The sequence below is a fragment of the Hibiscus syriacus genome, unplaced genomic scaffold (genome assembly GCF_006381635.1).
Source record: "Hibiscus syriacus cultivar Baekdansim isolate YM2019G1 unplaced genomic scaffold, ASM638163v2 tig00110422_pilon, whole genome shotgun sequence".
Lineage (NCBI taxonomy): Eukaryota > Viridiplantae > Streptophyta > Magnoliopsida > Malvales > Malvaceae > Hibiscus > Hibiscus syriacus.
Genome location: NW_024062732.1, coordinates 724,962 through 747,850, shown reverse-complemented (window position 1 = coordinate 747,850; position 22,889 = coordinate 724,962). Strand labels below are relative to the sequence as shown.

The 22,889-nt window shown below is 35.4% G+C and overlaps 3 protein-coding genes and 1 pseudogene across 6 annotated transcripts; 1 reads left to right on the top strand and 3 right to left on the bottom strand.

Annotated features, from left to right (window-relative positions):
* Nucleotides 1-682: 682 nt before the first annotated feature.
* LOC120124644 (protein DEHYDRATION-INDUCED 19 homolog 3-like) lies at nucleotides 683-4,451 on the top strand. The gene is made up of 8 exons (XM_039143258.1): nucleotides 683-715; nucleotides 794-880; nucleotides 1,160-1,537; nucleotides 2,238-2,454; nucleotides 2,638-2,780; nucleotides 3,288-3,365; nucleotides 3,717-3,967; nucleotides 4,342-4,451. The coding sequence occupies exons 1-8, from the start codon at nucleotides 689-691 to the stop codon at nucleotides 4,448-4,450; spliced, it is 1,290 nt and encodes a 429-aa protein (XP_038999189.1). The 5' UTR covers nucleotides 683-688; the 3' UTR covers nucleotide 4,451.
* Nucleotides 4,452-4,796: 345 nt separating this feature from the next.
* Nucleotides 4,797-8,026, bottom strand: LOC120124700 (annotated as a pseudogene).
* Nucleotides 8,027-9,637: 1,611 nt separating this feature from the next.
* LOC120124699 (eukaryotic translation initiation factor 3 subunit A-like) lies at nucleotides 9,638-14,295 on the bottom strand. 4 transcript variants are annotated; one of them, XM_039143300.1, is made up of 11 exons: nucleotides 14,223-14,295; nucleotides 13,719-13,804; nucleotides 13,061-13,542; nucleotides 12,350-12,565; nucleotides 11,875-12,243; nucleotides 11,765-11,794; nucleotides 11,037-11,264; nucleotides 10,769-10,930; nucleotides 10,434-10,655; nucleotides 10,089-10,315; nucleotides 9,638-9,753 (listed from the first exon to the last, which is right to left on the bottom strand). In XM_039143300.1, the coding sequence occupies exons 2-10, from the start codon at nucleotides 13,762-13,764 to the stop codon at nucleotides 10,115-10,117; spliced, it is 1,956 nt and encodes a 651-aa protein (XP_038999231.1). In that variant the 5' UTR covers nucleotides 13,765-13,804; nucleotides 14,223-14,295; the 3' UTR covers nucleotides 9,638-9,753; nucleotides 10,089-10,114. The 4 variants fall into 4 exon arrangements, with proteins under 4 accessions (XP_038999231.1, XP_038999234.1, XP_038999232.1 ...); XM_039143303.1 differs by having other exon boundaries at nucleotides 13,719-13,801; nucleotides 14,215-14,281; XM_039143301.1 differs by having other exon boundaries at nucleotides 13,719-13,801; nucleotides 14,184-14,271.
* A 3,599-nt stretch (nucleotides 14,296-17,894) lies between these two features.
* On the bottom strand, nucleotides 17,895-19,498 carry LOC120124678 (60S ribosomal protein L18-2-like). The gene is made up of 5 exons (XM_039143282.1): nucleotides 19,387-19,498; nucleotides 19,204-19,293; nucleotides 18,981-19,109; nucleotides 18,701-18,883; nucleotides 17,895-18,170 (listed from the first exon to the last, which is right to left on the bottom strand). The coding sequence occupies exons 1-5, from the start codon at nucleotides 19,387-19,389 to the stop codon at nucleotides 18,012-18,014; spliced, it is 564 nt and encodes a 187-aa protein (XP_038999213.1). The 5' UTR covers nucleotides 19,390-19,498; the 3' UTR covers nucleotides 17,895-18,011.
* Nucleotides 19,499-22,889: the final 3,391 nt, after the last annotated feature.

The following is a 22,889-nucleotide window of genomic DNA, read 5'->3' as shown; positions in this document are numbered from 1 at the left end:
TCGAAAGTACGATGAGTAAAATAGGAATCGTATGAAAGTTAGTTATCAAATTTGCAATTTACCTTTTATTTTTTTGACCTGGAAAAACATCCGTGGTTTTTAATGATTAAAAAAAATATTTCTCTAAGTCATGTCATAACGGTGTGAGAAGTTTAATGATAGATTGATAAAAAAAAACTCAATCTATAAAGTTATGTGAACAAATTGAAAATTTTAAAAGTAAAGAGTAAAATAGGAATCATATGAAAGTTAAGTTATCAAATTTGTCATTTACCCTAAAATTAAAAACCCAAGACCCTGAAACAAAATAATATTGACAGCTGCGCACCTCAAAATTACCCTCCCTGCTTTGTTGCCACGTGGACTGAAACATCCTAAAATTTTTTGGCGGGTGTTGCTCTAGTATTTTTCATTTTTCAGTGCAAAGGAGGCGGCAATTTGCTGTTAGTAAGGTCATTATCGTCTTTTCGATATCGTCTGTCTAGGTTTTTTTTTTCTGTCTACCCCTGTCGGCTCTCTTCTACTCTCCCGCTGTCTCTCTTTTCATTTTTAATTATTGATTTTTATCTCTCTCATTTTCATCACTAGAGCTTCTCTCTTTTATTTTGGCTGCTTGGGTTTCGATTTCTAAATTCCTCTTTGGTCTGCTGCTGGTTAATGTAAAGATATATTTGAATATAGTTGCTTCATGGGTGTAATGGATCTGAGAGCAAAGGTCGGTGAAAAAACCACCTTCATTTCAAAGGGTGCTTCTTTCCTAAATGCTCTGATTTGGTTGGTGTTTGTGATTCAGGAATCATTGGATGCAATGAAGAAGTTTTGTACTGATTGCAAAACCACAAAGACCCCTCTTTGGAGAGGCGGCCCGGCTGGCCCCAAGGTAGTATTTACTAATCATTTCAACTTCTTTTAACATCATTTACTGTAACTATAAATCTTTGAGTTTGCAAGCTCCTTAGAGCAGGAGTAGGGGTCTTGGTATAAATGGGATGAATCTTAAAGTAGTATTCTTCTTTGGCTGATAATCAATCAATCATCACCTTTGTGTTAATTTGCTTTGCTTAAGATATTTTTTATGAACTTTTTCAATTGTTCGCCGGTAAGTTTCAAGCGTTGTTGGCATATGATTGATGGGGTTTTTGTTTTTGGGTATTTTCAGTCACTATGCAATGCATGTGGGATAAAATATAGGAAGAAGAGAAGAGCAATTTTGGGTTTGAACAAAAGTTTAGAGAATAAGAAAGTGAAATGGCGTTCATCATCTCCATCTCCATCGTCGTCCTCATCCAGCACCATCACAACAAGCTCTCCTATTCTCACAAGTGATATTGATGTTGATGACATGAAGCCCAGTGGCCTATTCAATGGGTTGGGGGAGCCATTGGAGATGGGATTAATTGCATTGAGCAGCCAAGTTTTGTTGCGAAGTTCATCATTAACGTGGATGGTAAAGAAGCAAAGGTGTCAAAGGAGAAGGAAGTTTGGAGAGGAAGAAGAAAATGCTGCAGTTTCTTTAATGGCTTTGTCCTACGGCTTAGTTTTTGCTTGATAAAATTTGAGACATTCATTTGTCAAAAACCAAAACAAAACCCTAATCCATGTATTCCTTCTTTGGTAAAGTACGCAACCAGTCACTAAATTATATTAAAAATAATCTTTTTGATCACTTAAGTTTTAAAACTATTAAAATTATCGTTAGACTTATTAAATTATTATTAAATGATCATTGTACATTATGAAATAGTTATAGATTTCAACAAGTTTAAGATTATTTTTGTAACATTTTGATAAATTTCAATGGTCATTTTGTATTAATTTGGTAAAGTATAATAATTATTTTATAATAGTTTGATAAATTTAATAATTTTTTTTGTAATCTTTAAATTTTGAATGATAAAACGATGATTTTAATATAAACTAACAATTATGTGTACTTTACCCTTGTTTTTCTTTTAACACCATAGTTATTGACTGAAGTTTTGTGTTTTCCTTTTTGGAAGAGCTGAGGGGAATAAGATGAAAAAGAGTGGAAGAGGAGTGATGGGATGATGATGGTGCAAATTGTAGTTTCAGAATTAGTCGACAATGATCAAAGGCTATGATATAAGTTTTAAAACTTTGGTGACTAAAATGTAAGTGTTCTAAAAGTTCAGAGGCACAATGGCGTAGTTTAACCAAATAAAAAATGTAAAGGCTAGAGAAATGTAAATATAAAGGCAAAGACTGGATAACTTTATTTTCCTCTTTCGACGAAATCCACTCTCGAAGAGGAACAGCAACAGGCAGCTCTTATTCCTTTATTGTGTTTCATCAAACCCCAAAGCCCTCTTTTGTTTTATTGGGTTGAAATTTTAATTGAGAAAGAGGGTGGTTTAGAAATGGATGCTGATTCATGGACTGCTCGTCTTTCTTCAGCATCTAAGAGGTATCAATCGGCTCTTCAATTACGATCTGGTAAGCTTTCAAAATCCAATCTCTTTTTTTTTTGAAATTTTGTTTTGGAGCTAAATACTTCAATATTTACATTTTTTTTCTCTGCGTGAAAATGAAGTAGCTTAACTTAACTGATTACAAGAAGAAGTTTTGCCTTTTTTAGTAGGAAATGGTTTAATGTGTGGAGATGGGTTGAAATTGCAGATATGATTATGGGGTTTGAAGAAATAGATGGAGAAGATGAAATAAGAGAGGAGTTTCGATGCCCCTTCTGCTCAGAGTATTTCGAAATCGTTGGCTTGTGCTGTCACATTGATGATGAGCATCCGGTAGAAGCCAAAAATGGGGTAACTCTTTTTATTTTATTTTTCATCAATTTCGTAATACCCTGTTTATGTACTCGTAATCGGTATTTGTTCAAAGTAGCATAGCTCACTTAACTGAGTTGATTTTTGAATCCGTAATTAATTAGCTGGTTAAAGGGAATTAAAAAAGGTTTTGCTTGTAATGGACCCATGTTTCAAATTTTAATCTTTCTGGACCCAAGCTGCAATTTCGCATATATTTTACTTAATTAAGTCTTGTGGTAGTTAGAAACTTAGAATTTATGAGTTATGACTTACGAGGTTGAAAATTTGGATGAACTTAAGTTCAGCTAACTAGAAAAAATGCGCTCAAGTGTTGATTTTGATGATTCAGTGGGTATTATACTGTTCCCGACAATGAGAAATGGTTTATTGATTTGAAATATGTAAGCATCAAGAAATGGAGTTTAATAGTTATTGTTTATCTAATGAGGAAAGGGTTTTTTGTTGAATCTAAACTCTGTTTGTGATGATTGTTATTGTTTTCAGGTTTGTCCAGTCTGTGCAGTGAGGGTGGGTGTCGATTTGGTTGCGCATATGACCCTAAAACATGGAAATATATTTAAGATATCCTTATCTCTTGCGTTATTATTTATATGAATCGTCTTTTTAATTTCCTCTTTAAACTGTATAGAATAAGTTCTTTCTTTTCAAGCTCGACATGCAACTTGAGTGTTATTCCATTCTACTGAATTTGTAACTTCGATCGTTGTTTCTCGATTTTACCTGCAAAATATTTTCGTCTTTGTTCCTTGTTTTGACTTCTGGGAGCCTGGGATTCAAAACCATTTAAGTTGGTACTCGAAATGACTTCCCTATCCGTTACTAGCGTTGTTTGTTGAGCTTCCTTATATCACTGTTACATCATTGTATAAGGTCTTGTCTGAAAACACTGCCATTTCCTTAACGATTGAGTACATGCAGCGCAGGAGGAAATCACGTAAAGGTGGATCTCACTCGACACTTTCTCTTCTGAGGAAAGAGCTACGAGAAGGAAATCTGCAGTCCCTCTTTGGGAGTTCTTATATGGTGTCTTCTTCCAATTCAGCACCTGATCCGTTGTTGTCTTCATTTATTTTACCCATGGTTGATGAGTTTGTTAGTGCCCAGCCTCATTGTTCTCGCGAAACTAGAACTAAGAAAAGTTCAGACGCGAGTAAGTCTGAAAGGTAAGTTTCACTGCGTTTTAAGATCTGATCGCTCATCCTCTCTTGTGTTTGATGTAGGTGATTCAGATGTGCATGGTCTTTTATCTGTTTATTTACCGGGTAGATAAAATAATGGATCTTGTCATAGACTTCTTTTCCCTTATTGTAACACAAAAACATAGCGAATTAGACTCGGTCGTGAGACGGAAATGCGACCTGATGCCATTTTTCGAGAATGGGGGTGGGATTCGTTTTGGTCGTTTCGGTTTTTGCTTGTTTATTTAGGTAGTCCACATTTGGCGTTTAGTATTAAAGACCTTATTCAAAGGAAATCTTTGATTATTTGTATTACAAGTTACCAGGTTTCTCATTCTGATATTTGGTTTTGATGACAGAAATGCGAAGTCATCTCCCCTTTCAGTGAAGGATCAGGAAGAGAAGACAAAAAGATGTGAGTTCGTTCAAGGGCTTCTGTTGTCCACAATTCCCAATGATATTTTATAAACCGAACATTCTCGAATTCAAATCGGTTGCTGCGATGCAGTCGTGAACCCTAATCCTCAAGGGACATTGAGTTGAGGACAAAAGCCCCAGCAAGCAAAATCTATGGTTCATTACTCTGTAGGGAAAATGTTGAAATAAAGTTGGTATGAATGAATGTAAGTTTATGATGCAAGTGGACTTTGAGCTTTTAGACCTGAGCATGATTTTATCTTCATCTACGGTTCATTACTCTGTTTGTAGTGAAAATCCAGACATTGCCGGGTCTAAATAACAATCATCTGTTATGGTGAATTGTATGTATAAATCAGCACAAGGAAAAAAATTGGTTTTTCCAAAAAAAAAGTTTCTAAATCCTAACCCAAAAAAATATGAAAAAGATGCATTAACTACATCAAATGCCTAAAGAGCTAAACTTAACCACTGTCTGGATCTTGTATCCATGATTCTCTTCACTACATCTTTTACAAAAGAATCGAAACAAGTTCGGCAACAACCTCTCATTAAGTTTGCCTGTTCGGCTACCATTCTTTCAAAGTGTGTACAATTTGAAGGCGGTGGGGCCATGTGAACTTCGCTCCTCCTATGCTCAAGTCCACAACCACAAGCAGCCAATATGGTGTGCACGGAGTTTGTTGCTATGTCTGTGAAAGCACCTTTGTCTGCACGTATACACATATAAGAGGCAGTTAGAAAGTTTCCAAAATCATTAGGTAGAACTCGATTAATCACTATTACACTTGCCTAAATCGGTATTATTGGACAAGGCTTTCAATTGGTTTCTAACCATTACTTGCAATTGTTCCTTGGCCATGAAGGAATTGTCCTCGTTTATGACGGAAAAAGGTGAACCATAAACATCGGGGCTGATGTTTGAGCCATTGCCGCACTGATAGAGTTGCTCATTTGAACTGATACCAGCAAGTTCAGGCCACAATATCAAATTGACATAAGTATTTAATGTTGTGGTGGTTGAATCATGAACTGCTTGCCTTCTCAAATCACCTGACCTCGGAGAAAAGAAGTTCCTACTTTGCAATGATGAACAGGGATCATCCTGTAACCCTTCTGCAAATACCATTTGATGCTGAGTTCCCATATGTTGTGTCCTAGCTTGTTGAATTGCTGTTTGCCTACTCTGATCGATGTGAGAGTTTATGAAATCAACGCCAATATTGGCAGTTGATTCCCCATTGAACCTACCGTCCATAAGATTCATCCTGTTCATGGAACGGAGATTTTGAATCTGGCGGTGTAATCATCGTCTTCCCGTCAGAGTTTGAGCTCCCACTCCAGATACAGGAGAAACAGATGGAATATCTACAACAGGAAATCTAGGAGATGAAAGACAAGCGAAACCTGTACGAGGTGAAGGTACTCTAATGGGGTCTAAACTTTCTCCTCGATTTACAATGGTTGACAATCGATTGTACAGATTGTTTATTGTCCTTTGGCCCAGAAAGGAATCTTGAACATGGGAACTAGAAGACCCAAGAGCAACGGGTCTGCAACCACCACAGTACCAATTGCCTTCAGGTACTTCCCGCCCGAGACCAACACAATAGGTGTGAGCTGATGAATCACAAATGTCACACAGTAACATGAGTTCATCATCTCCACCTTGGCTGCATTCAGAACAAATCACATTCTCATATGGATCGAGATAGCTTCTTAGTTCTTCCTCAGATGGTTGGTAGACCTGGACAAAACATGAATGCTCATTTGAAACTATATAGAGCAAGGATAATGAAAACCGTAACATCAAAACTATTGTGAGGATAACTATAAGTACTTGATCACGCTTGGGAATTTGAATCACCACATCTCCCAAACCAACTCCTGCTGTTGATCTGGCAGGCTTACTGATTGTTTCAAACCTTTGCTTGCACAAAGGACAACGAGACTCCACCTTTGACCACTCCATAATGCAGGTAAAACAAAAATAATGACTGCAACAATTCAGTTTGCTTTTCAATCTTCGCTTATCTTCCTCGGAGAGACAAATGCCACAGACCTGCTTTATTACCTCAGCCTTTCTTTCCTCTACCTTCTCCTTACCCTTTCTTCCTGGAGGTTTCTTACGTTGGGCTAACTCCTCAACCTCCGGAATTGTCTTCGAGGACGATGAACTCCTCAGACTAGTTTTTATACTTCCACACAATCGGTTGGCCTCTTTCATTTGTTCTCTCTCTTCCTCTGAGATTGTATACTCATAATCAGATGATCCAGATGAAACAAAATCTGAATCAGAACATATAGTATATGCCTTCCTCCTCTGTCCTCCATTTTTTCTGCTCTTTTTCCCCACAATCGGAGCTTTGTCAATAAAATCACAATCATCGTCGTCTTCTTGCTCAATTTTCCTTTTCTTTTCCAATTGACGTTTTTTTCTTCCCCCTTTTTTCAAAGGCTTCTTAGCAACTGCATTCTTCTTCCTCTTTGTCCTTTGGTTAGAAGCACTCCTTTTCCGCGAACCTCGCTTGCTTACATTCTTATTGTTTTTCTTCTTCTTTTTCATAGTCAACTCCTCCTCATCCAAGGTGAATTCCACATCATCATCTTCCTCTTCTTGCTCCTCCTCCTCATAATCCTCATCGTCATCTTCTTCATCGGATACAGCTTTCTGTTTTCGCGATTTCTTATCCACTATCTTCCTCATCTTTGCTGAAGACATTGGTCTACCTTTCAACCTGGCAACCTTTCTCACATCTTTCTCTTCCTCCTTGTAATCATCAATGAAACTCCCAAAATACTCTTCCGATGCACACTCATCTAAGGAAGAACAATACTCTTCAGCATCATCCTCGGATTCTTCGTTTTCCGAAACTACGTAATCTTCATCCGAATCATCCGAACCCTCATCTTTCGATCTAACCCTTCTTTTAAAATTGCTTCTATGTCCAACCTTCCCTCCCCGTACCATCTATTCTTGCGTACAAAAACAAAAAGTATCCAACTATTAATCTCTATTACTCAAACCAGAATAAATATCAATCTTCTTTGACTCACGAGAAAACAGTAACCCAAACCGATCAATTTACAAAGATTCTATAATTATTTTGGTTTTCCTTGGCCTTCACTCAAATGCTATTGGAAAATTAAATACAAATCTTCTAAAATCCACCAAGAAACAAAGACTAACGCTTTTATCTATCACATTTATTATAATCGATCTACATCACCATAAAGAACAATTAAAACCCAGATCACAAGCTCAAGTTTCTATTGACAAAATTTATCGAATTTTAGCAAAAACAGAAAAAAAAAAAAAAAGGAACACAAAATTACCGTTACCATTTCTTAAAGATTTAAAATATATTTCTCGAGAAAAAGAGAACGGCTCAGTTACCATTGAAACCAGGATTCCATGAGCGTAACATCAAACAAAATCCAACAAATTGATCAAAACGAAAGCAGCCATAAGATTCTAAACAACCCAGTTTTTCATTTGAATTAAACCCCAGATTAAGTAAGCATTCTAAAATCCATAACAATAAAAACAGAAAAATTTACCTACGAAGAGGAAGACGGAACTGAAAACAAAGAAAAAGAAATGTATTTTCTGTTTGTTTTTTGCAGCGCCTGATAATAATAAGTTTCAGCCGTAGTGGTTTATATACAATGAACTGATTGTTTTTTACTTGTATTTTCTATTATTTATTTAAAACTTTAATTGTATTTTTATTTTATTTTTTAATATCTCCTTTTTAATAATATTTTCTTGTATTTTTAACATTTTATTAAAGTATTAATTTTATTTAAAAACTAAATAAACTTTCAAATATTTTATAAAAATTAATTATAGTTTTAAAAGCATCCAAAAAAGAAATTAAACTTATTGACATGTTATCATTTACATGTAGACAGATAATAAATATCATATCAGAGATTACTACAATCAATTGTAATTTTTATCAGTTATATAATAACATTGACACACTTTATAAAAGTTAAAAATTAAATTTGTGAAATTAAAAATAATATTATTCATTTTAGACGACTACAAAAATATAACAATGAGTTTATGTAAAATAGAAAACGACATAACACTAAATCTGTTTCAGAATTAGATAAAAACAACTTTATATTTAGAAAATAAAATAATTTTCTATTATCATAATTTGTCTGTTTAACCAAAAGCCATGACAAGCTGTCTTGTGTTCCCTCCAATATATGATGATAATTTTATATTCGTATTTCTAATCATTTGTATTAACTAATTGTCCTCGAGTATTATTTTTCCCCTTTTCAGTTCCGTTAAACAAATTGTAAAAGCAGCTTAGACAAAAAGGAATGGAATATTTTCTTTTTACTTTCCTATTTTTATATTATTCATAATTTGTCTGTTTAACCAAGTGTTCTAAAAGTTCAGAAGCCCATTTATTTAATTTACCCTGGATTTATTTGTTTATTGGAAAATCTAGTTGTCTTCCTCTTCCAACCACAACTATAAGTTTTAGACTATAACATTAGGCTATGATAGCCTAAAGAAACCCCAGATAAAAGCTCTTACAACCATTGTGATGATGTTCTAATAAGCTTAAGTGATGGTGTTTCATAGATATAAAAAACGTAATGTATCCTTTTCCCAGCAAGCAGGCAGCACAAACCAAGTTGAGAAACAAAATTCGCCATTATCAACAAGAATCGAAAGGTTCTGCAAAACTATTCCTCACCAGTAGCCTCTCAAAAACTCGGAATCCACCCAAGCCTCTCTCGAGTTTGTCATGTGACCTCCAACCATAAATAAATTTTACGCAAAATTTGAATTTCAGAGAAAGTTGGATCAACCTCGTTGTTGGTTCCTAGATCTTGAAGGCCGCCAGGGTTCTGGTTTGCCAGTATAGCCGGCACAACCCGGACGATTTGAATCTGGAGCTAGGCCCCTGCTACCACCACTGCCAAAATGATCAGAATCTGGCGGAGGACCCCTGCTGCCACTAGTCCAGCGATCAGATTGTGATGGGGGGCCCTGCTTCCAGCAGGCCGTCGATCAGATTCTGATAGTGCAGGCCTGGTCCAGCGATCAGGTTCTGAAGGTGGGACTGAGCTTTCAGTTTTCTCTCAACGGAACCTAGGAACATATTTCCCAGAAGATGGAGCAGGAGCAGCAACTCCAAGCTCAGTAGAGGACTTGACAGGAAGCTCAGAAGGCCTAGAGAGCCCCTCATTTGACTTTCCTAAGAGAGCTTCTCGTCTCAGCCTCTCTTTCTCTTCCAGTTCTAGTTCTCTTTGCCTCTGCTTTTCAGCTATTTCATCCAATTTTGCTCTGCGCTCAGCTTCTTCTTTCCTTCGTCTCTCAGCTTCTGCAAGTTTCAAAGCGCCAATAAGTAAGGTAGATGAGTATATATGTGTTGCTTCATAACTATCCATACACGCTTCCAAAAAAAATCCTATATTAGGAGTAACATTTTGAACGAAAAGGTTTTTGGAATTTAAATAACAAACTGAACTGAGATTGAACAAAATGATTAAATTTCTGAGTTAACATGCGAGACAATTTTATTTTAATTAGAAAAGTAAGTTTATGGATCAAGTGAACCATAATTACCTATAGAAAATATCACCGAGCCTACACAAAAATGGAATACAGTTTCAATGTAAAGTATATGAAATATAGTTAAACATGTATAAATTATACCTTCACGTTTACGAGCTTCCTCCTCTTCACGCAGCTTTCTTTTTCCCTCTTTTCAGATGCTTTTCAGTTTCCAGTAGCAGTGCCTGTGCCTCTTCAAGCTCTCGCTCTTCTATTTCCTTATGGATTCTTTCAGCTCGCTGTTGCTCAAACATAGCAGCAAGTCTCTTTTTTTCGGCTTCTTTATTTTTTTTCTGCAACATCTGCCTCTTCGACTCCTCCTCACGTTCCTAGTGGAACAATACACGTAAAAGAACAGGTCTATGAGTTTAGGAATTCATTTCCAATATTTTCCTAAATAGTGAAACCTCATGTTTTCTCTGCAACTTTCTGTATAAATAGGGATACCATTTCTAATAATTGACGTTCTTGTTCTTCCTTTCTTTTCTCAATAATTGATTTCCTAGCCAGAAGCCTTTTATGTTCCTTATCTACAGTCTCCCCTAAATCTGGTAAAACTTTACTCAGCTTTGACGCTTTCTTGGTAGAAGGGTATATCATGGCTCTTGCTTTATTCAAAGATTCAGCAAGAAGAGTCAGGTGATCACGAAACTTGTCAGATTCAAGACCCTGAAAATGCCAACATAATGAAAAATAAATAAATGTATCCTATGCTATGCAGACACGTTTAAGGAATATGAACAAAGTACATAAATCCCGGCAGTATTAGCCAAAATCCTTACCATACTACCAAATAGTACAACACCCTTCAGGTGGTCAACTTTCAAGGCTATGAATTTATGTTTCACAGCATCAACAGAATTTTTTTCAACCATTGAAAAATCAAAAAAGGGGATAACTTGAGACAATCTTTCAATTTTCATTGTCTGGAAAACCTGAGACACCTGGACAAGCAACAAGAGAGAACTGCATTGAGAAAATCAAGCATAAATAAACAAAGAGGGTATAAAGCAATTGAAAACAAATATAAGAAATAAACATAAGAAACACCTGCTTAAGCAACCTAAGGGTAGCAAGCTTTTCAAGCATTGGAACATAATGAGCGAGCTGAACTTCTGGAACAGATGAAGCTGAAGCCAGCTTTCCACCCAGTTTTGATATTTTCATCAACAGAGGCCGTGTCTTTAATGCTACATCCAGAGAGAGAAACTCATGTTCCAAAAGATGGTAAAGATCTTTCACTTCTAGAGTTGCACAACTAAGTACACCTTTAGAGACCTAAAAATAAGGGGAATAAGAACAGGCAGTTTAGTTAACAACCTGAAGTCAAAAGTTTCTAGTTAGATAAACATAGAACCCACACACCTTCAGTATTCCATAACATTCTAAGAGAGAGGAGACACTCATAAGCCTCACTTACAAACTCGTGCAGATAACAGAAAAAGCAAGTCACTTCATGAATATAAAGATTACGGTCCTCAAACAGATACAGGCACAGAGCAAAGTTTTTAATGTTATAATAAACTATAAATAAAGTAAGAACTATATTTTGCCTTAATCAAGTAGAGTAGAGAAAGTGTTACATGCTAGCAAACCCAACTTATTTGATATTGAAGGCCTTACTGGTTGAGTTCTATCAGACTAAAATTGATTTGAGGAACATCATTATTAAGGCATATAAGAAATCAGCAACATTACCATCCATGCCTTTTAATAAAACCTCCTGAGCAATTTAAACTTTGTAATTCATCAAAAACAACTCTAAAATTAGGACATACCAGTTCTGTAAGAAGTGATGACCTTGAAAACTGTAAAAAGTGAATAATGTCAGAATAGGTTGTCATCAAGAAAAGGAAAATGAAAGCGAATGATATTCTATACAACATACCACTTCTCTATTCTCAAGTTTAGATTCAAGATTAAATCCTATAAGATTTGCCATTCGGAGGTTGCGCTCTTTAGCATTTTCAAGTTCCAAGTGTGATGCACCAAGCATTTGATCATAAGGAGTCACTGACAGAGCAGCCAAAACAACTGATGATGCTATCAACTGCAAATCCTTCTGACCTAAGTTTTTATTAAAGCTTTTTTGAAGTGAAAATAACTTGAACCACGCATAAGCATGATAAAGATGGCTTCCTGAAGTCCGGAATATTTCAGTTAAATTGGCATAATAAACCCCCATCAACGAAGCCTTGGGAGCTTTCTTGACAATAGACATCAATCCATGAATATCTTCAACAGAGCGAAAAGCTTCCTTCAAGAGAATATGACAAGCAACATAATTACTAAGATTTATCCATTACAAAACAGAACACTTATCCATTAAGAACATACAGAAGTTAGACAAAGCGACAACAGACCTGCCAAAGTCCAAGCTCAGTAGCAATTTTTAGCTGCTCAAATCTTGTATCAAGATACAATTGCAAGCTCTCTGATGCAGAAAGGTCAGGTCTGTCCCTCTGGTCTTTATATTTATTTAGATTTGCTAAGTGATTCCTTATGATCTCACATAACCTTCGGAACTCTGTTGTTCGCTTATACTGCTTGCAGAACTGGAATGCCCGATGTGCTGTCATCTAGAGGTATTTGAAAAATAGAAAGATCGTGTCATTCCAGATAAATATGTACAAAAAAGTTACTATTATCAATGAAATAAGACATTCCCAAGTGCACATGAGCACAAAATAAGAGACAAATTCCATTATATGTCCACTGTAAAAGCGTGCATACCAAGTCACCAAAAGCATAATCAAGTTTTGTTGACCACGTTCTCTTTCTAATAATGAATTGTCATATATTCCTTGAAGTATCCTTTCAAGCTTACTGATTCTAATATAAGAAATAACAAACAATTGATTTTACTAAATCATAAATGATCATTGTATGAGCAAATTCAGGTAAATCATAAATGATCACATTGTAGATCACTGAAGGATTAGGTACTCAAATCTGATAAAAGAAGTCATACAAGAACATAGAGGTACAAAATCATAATGCTCCAAACGAGCATTCAGAAATTCATATAGTCAAAAATGGAAGAAATGATTGGAGATTATGGGAAGCTAGAGTACCGCATAGAGCGCTTCCAACTTAGAATTGTTCCGCAATATTTCAAGCACCGTTCTATACGTCTCCCAAAGAAACTTGAACCAAGGAGTAACAAGTTCACGATCAGACCTATCCTTTCCTTTCTCTCCACTGACGTAACTTAGCATCAAGTCTTCTGGCCTTTTATCAGCTTCAAGGTCATCAACATCAAGAGCTTCTTCTAGGGCTTGTGCTTGACTACGAGCCTGCTCAGCTTTCTCAGTAGAAAGATGCATGAAGTGCTTGATAACCTCCTCCAAGGAACTAACATTCACTTGCTGACATACAGTCCGATATTGAATCAAACCGTCTTTGGCAAACCGACCATTCCGCATGTCAACACACAGCTCTACATATTTGAACATTATCTTTTCAAGTGACTTCTGCCAAGCTCTGTGTCTCTTTGAAGTTATTACATTGTGAAGTGCCTGCAATGCATCTTGCTTCTGCCCCACGTTAATCAACTCTGTAAAACCCCATCAGAAAGTCACGCAATCATGTATATCATAATAACCACAGGTCGTGATTCCACAAGCTAGATTCACATTAAAAGCAACAATTGCTATAATATCAAACAAATGGCTGCGTACATTCGCGAAAAGCAGTTACAGAGCTTAATAAAGGAAAATTCATGTTTCTAACCTTCTGCTCGCTTCAATGCATTCTCTGGTTTCGCAAAATGCGCCATGTTTTTCAATCAAATTCTTAACACCGCCAGCTTTTGCCTAAAACAGAAAAAGTCATTTTTATCAATCAATTAAGTTTAGCAAATAAATTAATCGAAAAGTTCAAACCCTGAGTATCTTCAAGATCGGAGAGAAACCAAATACAAAACCAAGCAAAAGAAACAAAAATCTATGTTCATAAAATTCAAAATTGGCAATTTTAAGCCTAAATCTACAAAAAAAAAAAAAGATTAAAAAAAATAAGAAATTGTTTAAGTCGGTTCACCCGTAATAGAAAACCGATCGAAGTGTATAGACATAAAAATGCGATCTTCAAAAATATTAAACAGGAGATTTTCAAATATATAAACATAAACAAGAGATTAAATTTTCGGTATAATATATAAACATAAACAAGAGATTGAATTTTAAGTATACTCGCATGAAAATTGTTAAGAGCAGTGGCGACTCGCCTCGTCTCGCAAGCAGTGGTAAGAAGAAGTTTCTGCAGCTAAACAAGATAATACGGTAAAACCTAAAACGTATAAAAAGAAATTGGATAAGATAATTTTGGATTTCTTTTATAAGAAAAAAAAAAGCGACATCAATGTAATATGCTAATACGTTTGATAAAGATGTCCTACCAGTAAGTTTTTATTCATAAAAAATAAATTTAAAAAATAATCTCCAAAAATTATTTTTTATATATTTATATAATATCGTTTGATAAACATTACTTTGTTTGTTTGTTAATTTTTAAGGAAAAATAATTTATATCTAGTTAAATAAATATGAATACATTCAAAAATATATTAAATTTTCAATTACGTGTTCCACGTGAGTTTTGAAGATAAAAAATAATTTATATCGATATAAATAAATATTAGTATATTATATTTTTTTCTTTCTTCTTAATTTATTTTACATTTAATTATTTAAAAAAGATAACGTCAAGCGATTGTCATTCATATTTTTTTTGAGTAAAGAAGAAACCAGGAACTAGTGTCTAGTGTTGGTCTTCGCTAGAAAGCACTTGCTTGCATTTCTGTTATGAAAACTTCTATTATGAAAACTTCTATTATCTCTCCTGGTGGCGTCGAACAAGTGTGGAGGCCAAAAGAGCTAGACCGAGCTAATTTGCCATTTCATCAACCAATCTATTAATATTCCAGTCACGATCGGTAAGGTTCCGGATAGGGGTGTGAAAAAATATCTGATCCAATCGACTCGATCTGTTGATCCGATCGAAAAATTCAGATATCTTATCCTTTTTTTAATTTTTGAAATATTCAAATAAGATATTAAAAAAAATCAGATAATCGGATCAAATACAGATCTATAAAATTTTAGTTTCAGATTATCTGAAAATCCAAAAAACATTGGGCCTTATGATTTTATCCAGCCCAATAGCCCCAGTACCCAACCCCTTCTGCCCCACCCAGCACCGCCTGTCTCCCACCCCACCTGCCTCACCCTCCAACCCCAGTGCCAGCAAGCATTATTTTTTTAACTTTTAAATTATTTTTTTAAGCCTATAGGTAAGATGTTAAACATTTATTTTAGAATTATTTAAATATATTTTGATAAATATATAGTGGATGTATAAATATGTTGTATAAAGTTATAAAATATTAATTTTAATTTTTATCAAATTAAAGTTTATATTTGGATCGGATACGAATTGAAATTTTAATGACTCGAAATTTTCAAATATCCAAAATTTCGGATTAGATAATATCCAAATCCGAAAATGCACATCCCTAGTTCCGGATATGAGCCGCCATGGATGAGGTCCCTTGTAATCCAGCTCCAACTCCAATGGTAGTCGAGGCATCCTGGCTATCAGATTCAACAATGATCCAGCTTAGTCCCAAATTCCATGCAATATGCAGTCCTTCAAAAATCCCCCACAGCTCGACATCGAGGGTCGACCAGATCCCAATAGATTTTGTGAAGCCTGTTATCCATTCTTCAATTGGATTGCTAACAACACTACCACAAACCACTAGGCCAGCATCAATCTTTCGCGCGCCATCCACGTTAACTTAATCCAGTCAGTATCTGGGGCTTCCACGGCGTCTTCCTGCAAACTGGAGCTGTACAACCAGGTCTTGTTACACGCATGGACCACGTGAGAAATGCTTCTTGCACAAGGCGTTGACTTTTGCCCATTAAGTCGCTATCTGCCACATAACCTGCATCAAAGATAATTTTATTCGACGCCTCCAATACACCAAAGAATTCAGTCAAACACGAGATCCCAGTTGTTAGAGTCAACGGGAAAGCAACTTTGGCGAGTGAGGTTCGTCTCCACGCAAGAAACAAACTCCAGTGTTAATGAACTCCTCAAGAAGGTGGGGTTGAATCAACTTTTGCCACAAAGCTTTCGCTATCCCCCATTCCCGGAAAATATGGGAAATAGAGTCCAGAGCACCTCCGCAAATTGAGCAGCTTGTGTCGGACGCCATATGTCTTTGAACACGTTCCTCATTATAGAGCAACTTTCCTTTACATATAAGCCTAAGAATCATCCGAACTCTCGAGTCCACGATATTTAACTCTATGATTCCACCGAATTTGGTTCTCCATAGTACCATGGGATACACACCGGTTATAAGCACTACAAGTAGTGAATCTTTTTCTACTATCCCATTTCCGAGCTGGAAAATCTGCCCCTGCAGAATCTGAAGGAAGGCAAGTTACAGTAATGGGGAGAAAAACAACATGAGGCAAGAGAATTCTAATGGAGCACCAATTCCGGTTTCCATTTGAATCCACCATATCCCTCACTTTGGCATCAGGATCAGAATCATTCCCATGGATTAATTTCAAATCGTGAAGGGGTCGAGATTAGCAAGCCAAACTTCGTTCCAAAAACTAACCGTCTGACTATTACCAACGGTCCAAGTTCCCTCTCGAACATTATCCCAAATCAGATTCAGCCCAGCCCATAAACGAGAGCATCCCCTTTTTGTAATTGAATGAGGGACGGTTTCGACAACTCTGTATTCGGATTGTAAAATACTAACCCAAACTGGTCCACTTCAGACACAAGTCTAAAGGCAATTTTCATAAGGAATGCTCGATTCTGAGAGTGTAAATTCTTCATACCTAAGCCACCCTCAATTGTAGGCATGCAAATCTCATCCCAACGGACCAGATGCAAGCCTCGTTTTTCATCCGATCCACCCCATATAAAATGATGAATGAGACATTCGATATAATTGCAAACGCCTTTAGAAAGATAACTAGTCTGCATAGCATAAGAAGGAATGGCCGATAACAGATTTAGCCAAAGTTACCCTTCCAGCAAGACAGAAATGTCAAGCTTGCCAACCTGTTAATTTATCGCAGACTTTTTGAACAATGTATTGATAGGTCGCACGAGTATCATGGAAGTGTAACAAAGGGACTCCTAAATATTTCCCAAAATCATCTATACAAGTATATTGAAAACCACCACTGATATCTTCCCAAAGGTGATCGCTAACATTTGTAGAAAAGTAGATGTTGGTCTTGTCAAGGCCAACTTTGTGTCCTGAGTTGTCACAAAAGTCACGGAGGACCTTTTGAATAACATCAAGTTGGTCGAAAGAAGCTTCAGCAAAAAGGATAAGACCATCCGCAAAAAAAAAAAAGATGTGAGAGTTGAAATTCATTCTTAGAGAGCCGAATCGGACGTCAACAACCAGCAGAGACCTCTCGTTGGACAGCTTGCGCAAGCCTCTCCATATAAAGAACAAAAAGATAGGGAGATAACAGGTCACCTTGTCGTACCCCTTTAGAAGGTTGGAATGCATCTATAATACTTCCATTCCAAATAATTTGGGTCGAAACCGAGGAAATACAATTCATAATTAACTTCCGAATACCATCAGGAATTCCTACTTCCGAAAGTGTATCATAACTCTTGTTATTTCTCTCTTATCTAGCTATCTATTTAGGTTATTTCTTTTTATATATTTCAATTTCTATGATATTTTAATTTAATAAGTATCATTTTAATAAAAATGATTAATATTTTAATTTTCATTTAGGGCATCTTTGTCCATGAAGACAATTAACCTTGCAGCTAGTTGAAAACTGGCAGACATAGATCAACTATTCCCAATTGATAAAATGTCATGCTCAAACCTGAACATCCTTCCATAACCATAAGTAAACAATCCAAGTACGTTAATGTGAACAAATACCATGGAAACCTAAAGTATAGCAAAATTTGTTTTGCAACATATGAAAGACATGGCTCGGAAAGAACACTAAAGTCATCTCAAACCCTAAATCCCTTACTGTTCCTTCGTCCTCTGGCCCTCTCAAACTTGCGTCCCTTTGAGCGCACGTACGGCTTAGTGTGGCTGTGAGGCACACCAGGAGCTGGACCAAAGTGTTTAACTGCTTCACGCCCATTCTTCGGACCTCTGAGGAGAACCTGCAATTCCACCCAAAGTAACCCTTAATAAAGCCAGACACAACAAACCCTTCTTTCATAAGGAGAGAAACAAGATGATGGGAAGAAGTAGAATCCAGTTTTAAAGCAACCAACACTATCTGACAACACATTTCATTGAAGATTAAATAAAGCAAATATTTTGATTTGCTGGAAATTACACAGCACGACATAATTCATTTCTAGAATTCTGGTGAAAGGGTATATCGATTTCTGAGTTCGTAAAACAAAAGATGGAGACAAGTTAGAACTTACAATCGTCCTTCAAATGACGAAGGATTATAATCATCATCGCATTGAACAAAGACTTCAAACAAATAAATTAAAAGAATCATATATATACATCAGAGCAACAACATTATATTAACCATGCAAAGAGCAAAGTTTCAGCAACATTAAGTTCTTTAGACATAATTGTTTTCAATCATAGCATGAAAGAGTAAAGTTTCATCATTTTCGATTCCCCAGCAAAAAGACAACGAAGATTAACGAATGTCAGAAGAATAGCATACCGTGTTCTGACCCAAAGGAGCCCTCAAAGCAAGCTGATCGAAAGTTAAGCATTCTCCACCAGCCTTCTCAATCCTAGCTCTAGCAGTCTCAGTAAACCTAAGAGCCGTAACCTTCAAAGCTGGAACCTCATACACCCTTATATCATCTGTCACAGTCCCTACTACCACAGCAATCTTATCCTCCTAAAATATGAATATGGATTAAACCAATTACCAATGACAATATAAGGATCCTAAAGAAAACCCCAGAATTTTTTTTATAATATAAAGAAATAAATACCTTTCCTTTCATGAACTGAACGAGCCTAGAGAGAGATAGTGGCGGCTTGTTAACTTTGCTCATAAACAAGCGTTTCAATATAACGGCGTTGAATTTGCTCCCAGTTCTTCTCACAAGGAAACGATAAAGCTAAAACCCAAAAAAAAAATCAGGTCATTTATTCGGGGGGGGGGGGGGGGAAGAATGAAGACTTTTATGGTAGAAATGAAGAAAAACGTGAGACCTTGACGAGAAGCTTGAGGTAAATATCATCGGATTTGGGAGCAGTCCTTTTAGTCTTCTTGCTCTTACCTCCTGCGACTAAATCAATCCCCTGATAATGCAAAGACAAAACAAACAAAAAACAATAAATATAAAACGTTCTTCTTTTTTGTTTTTGAATCAACCGAGAGCTCCGGAAACAGACCATTGCTGAAGCTTGATGGTGGCGGCCGTGAACGGAGGAGGCGCCGTTACTAATTAAGTACGAAAATGAAAAGAATGGTTAGGGTTTTGAATGGCATTTAGTTGGGATTTGTTTCAGTGCGGTTGGATTTTGATCAATGGGCTGCCTTTTTAACGGTCCAAATAATTTAGGCTTTAATATTTTGATACATTTGTGATGTAGTTTTTAAATTTAGTGTTTAAGAAATCATAATATGTTTTCATTTGGTTTTTTTTTCAAAAATAAAAAACAAAATAGTGGTTTTTAATTATTAATTTAAATTAAAAAAAATATAACTTTATAAGATCGAGATAGATCATTGTATATTAAGATCAAATATTATTTGAGTGAAAGAGATATAAATTAACGGCAAACTTTCTTATGCGATCGTGTTGCCTCTTCTAACCAATTTCTCCTATTGGACAATACTTTCAACTTCCTCTAGTGGGAGAGTTGAACTTTTAATCTATCTCTACAATATGCAGCACCAATGGTGAACTTATAAAATTTAAATTATCAATAATTATCACAGTCAATAAGGATAAAAGCAATGATTTATGTTAGAGAGGCTCAAGATTTATGCTAAACGTTAAGATCAAAATAATTTTAGGGTGAACATATTATCAAAAGAAATACCAAAATATTATGAAAATTTGATTTTTTTTAAGAGAAGGTCATCCCCACAACCACAAACCCCTTCTATTCATCCACTATTGTCAATTTCCTCGATTGGAAAACTCGATATTGAATTGCAGAGTTGGTTCAATCCATATGGGTAGAGTCCCTAGACCAAGACCAGGATGTATGCTTTCTTTAGGGTGAACACTTCCCGACCTTGAAATCTAAATATCTTGTGGTTAATTATTATTTTTACTGAATGTGTATATCCTAAAATTTTATTTATGTACATATTCAAAATTTTTATATTAATAATATATATGTATTATTCCTTAAAAATATTTATGAATCTGACATGGATATCGTCCATGTTGCAGGAATCAAATTATTGTTTTTGGATTAATGAATGCCGAGACAATTAAGGATTGACATGGATCGGGTTGGGTCAGGTTTTTGGTCAATTCCACCCGACTTGAAAATATATACCCTCCACCTAAAACTCGACACGACCCAGGTTTAGAGGTGACTTCATCCGACCCGATTTTAAGATAAAACCCAAACTCGACCAAACCCGATCCGAAATAAATATATTTATAAAAATATTACTTTTATTCAATAAAAATAAGGTTCTAATTGAAAATAATAATATAGAGAGAGTTATTACTGTAATTATCCTTAAATATATAAGGTAAATTTACATTATTTTTCGGGTCGATTCGAGCCAAGTTTTTTTTCACCCTAAATCCGAACCTGACCTAACCCATCCCAAATATATTTTCTAAAAAACCCAAACTCAATTTAAAAAAAAAAATCAACCTGATCAGATCGAGTCAGATTGAAACTGATCAGATTCAAATTTCGTGTCCTTCCATAATGACAATGGCTTTTGTGGAAAAGGATGAATCTCTTGGTATTCTCTCTTATGGTCCACGTTTGTACAATAATTTGGTTCCTACGAGGCCCAACTTATTTTACTGTGGTATTTTTTTTGTTTTTCAGTTTCAATATTTTATTTTGACTAATTTGGGTCGATTCGGTTTATACTCTTAGTTTTGGTGAGTAAATTTTTCAGTGATGATCTTTTTACATAGACTCGAACTTAAAATTTTACTTAAGTGATATCAAACTTCTTATCACTTGAACTAACTCAGTTGGCTGGTAATTATAGACACTCATTTTCACCTGAAGTTATTTTGTTTATATATATATATATATCATCTTATTATTATTATTATATATATAGTAATATAGTTTGTGAGAATATTTTTGACAAAATATAATATATAATTTTCAGAAAATGATTTTTGAAAAATTTATATATTATATAGTTTTTTGAAAATATTTTTAAAATATAATATATAATTTTGAAAACATTTATATACTGTATAGTTTTTAAAACATTTTGAAAACTTATATAGTATATAGTTTTTAAAACGTTTTTAAATATAATATATAGTTTTAAAAAACATTTTTGAAAAATTATATAATATAGTTTTAAAAATAGTTTTTGAAAACTTATATAATATTTTTTAAAACATTTTGAAACTATATAACATATAGTTTTGAAAACTTTTTAAATATAATATATAGTTTAAAAAATATTTTGAAATATATATTATATAAATTATATTTAGTATATTATTATTATTTTATTTATTTTATTTATTTTATTTATTTTAATACATTTCAGTTTTCTTTTCCAGGTCTAATTTTTGGTCCGGTTCAAAGTGGTCCAACAACCGTCCAAGTCCAACCAGAACGAGCCTGAACCAGCCCATACAGTTAGGGTTTTTACTTTTGGAACCGGTGTCGTATAGGAGAAACAGAGGGTTTTAGAAGTCTAAAGCCACTAACGGCAATCAAGGGACCATGCACAATGACGCGAGATTCCGGCCGGGGAAATCGAGACTGACCCATCTCGAAATCCCCGCCAACAGCAAGCACGTTACCATGGTAATCGGAGATAGCCAACGACCGATGAAGGCCTATAAATACAACACAGTACACTGCAAAAAACACAACAGAAACCGAGCAAACTGAACAACAACAGTACATCATCGAAAGAACCCGAGAAAACAGTACCGACAACACCAAACACAGTCGAAACAGAACAGCGAGAGTCCATCACATAAACGACGGTACACATTAGATCATCGAAAAATAGTAAACCGAATGTCATATTGAACCACAAACCCATATCAAATAACCAAAAACCATCAAGCCAACATCAAAACCAGCAAAAAACAACAGTGAACCATAAACCATTCGACAAACACGCTGGTGCCGAAGAGTCATCTTCGGTGAGGTAAAACTGAAACTAAAAATGTAGATCTATGTTTTTGGGGGCCGTTCTGTAGGATTTTGTTTACGGATTAGTGTTGAGGAGGTAGAGGAGGTTATTTTGGAGAGGTTTGGGTTTTTCCGGCGGCCAGCGCGGTGGGTGGCCACCGGAGTGGTGGCCGGAGTTTGGTTGTTTTCTGGGAGAGTTGAGAGCATTCTCTCAGCTGAGGGAGAAAGGATTTGAGAGAAAATGTGAAAATGAAATGAAATGAGGTGTTTTAGCTTATTTATATTCCAAGGACCATCCTGCAAATACAAGATTCTTAAATTCCTTTCGTCGTCCCTGATACTTTGAGTCGCAATTCAGTTTGGTAACTACCTGTAAAGTTGCCTCCGAATTTCTAATTTAATCAATTTAGTCACTGCTTATATTTTTTATATTTTGTGAATTGGAACTACTTTTCCTTTTTCTTTTATAGTTCATTTTAATACCAATCTAGTCCATTAATTTCAATTTGTCTCAATTTGATCCTCTAAGTTGTTACTTTATTTATTTTTGATTTTTCTTTATTTTATTACTTTTTAAA

Excerpts from the sequence above, each read along its gene's own strand:
- LOC120124644 (XM_039143258.1), top strand. The coding sequence starts at position 689 with ATGGGTGTAATGGATCTGAGAGCAAAG. Across the intron at positions 3,366-3,716 it reads AACATGGAAATATATTTAAG|ATGCAGCGCAGGAGGAAATC; the intron begins ATATCCTTATCT and ends ACGATTGAGTAC. Across the intron at positions 3,968-4,341 it reads GACGCGAGTAAGTCTGAAAG|AAATGCGAAGTCATCTCCCC; the intron begins GTAAGTTTCACT and ends TTTTGATGACAG.
- LOC120124699 (XM_039143300.1), bottom strand. The coding sequence starts at position 13,764 with ATGGCGCATTTTGCGAAACCAGAGAATGCATTGAAGCGAGCAGAAG. Across the intron at positions 12,244-12,349 it reads CTGAGCTTGGACTTTGGCAG|GAAGCTTTTCGCTCTGTTGA; the intron begins GTCTGTTGTCGC and ends ATTCTCTTGAAG. Across the intron at positions 10,656-10,768 it reads TTGTACTATTTGGTAGTATG|GGTCTTGAATCTGACAAGTT; the intron begins GTAAGGATTTTG and ends TGGCATTTTCAG.
- LOC120124678 (XM_039143282.1), bottom strand. Across the intron at positions 19,110-19,203 it reads ACCTCAAGCTTCTCGTCAAG|CTTTATCGTTTCCTTGTGAG; the intron begins GTCTCACGTTTT and ends TTTGGGTTTTAG. Across the intron at positions 18,171-18,700 it reads CTCCTTTGGGTCAGAACACG|GTTCTCCTCAGAGGTCCGAA; the intron begins GTATGCTATTCT and ends GTGGAATTGCAG.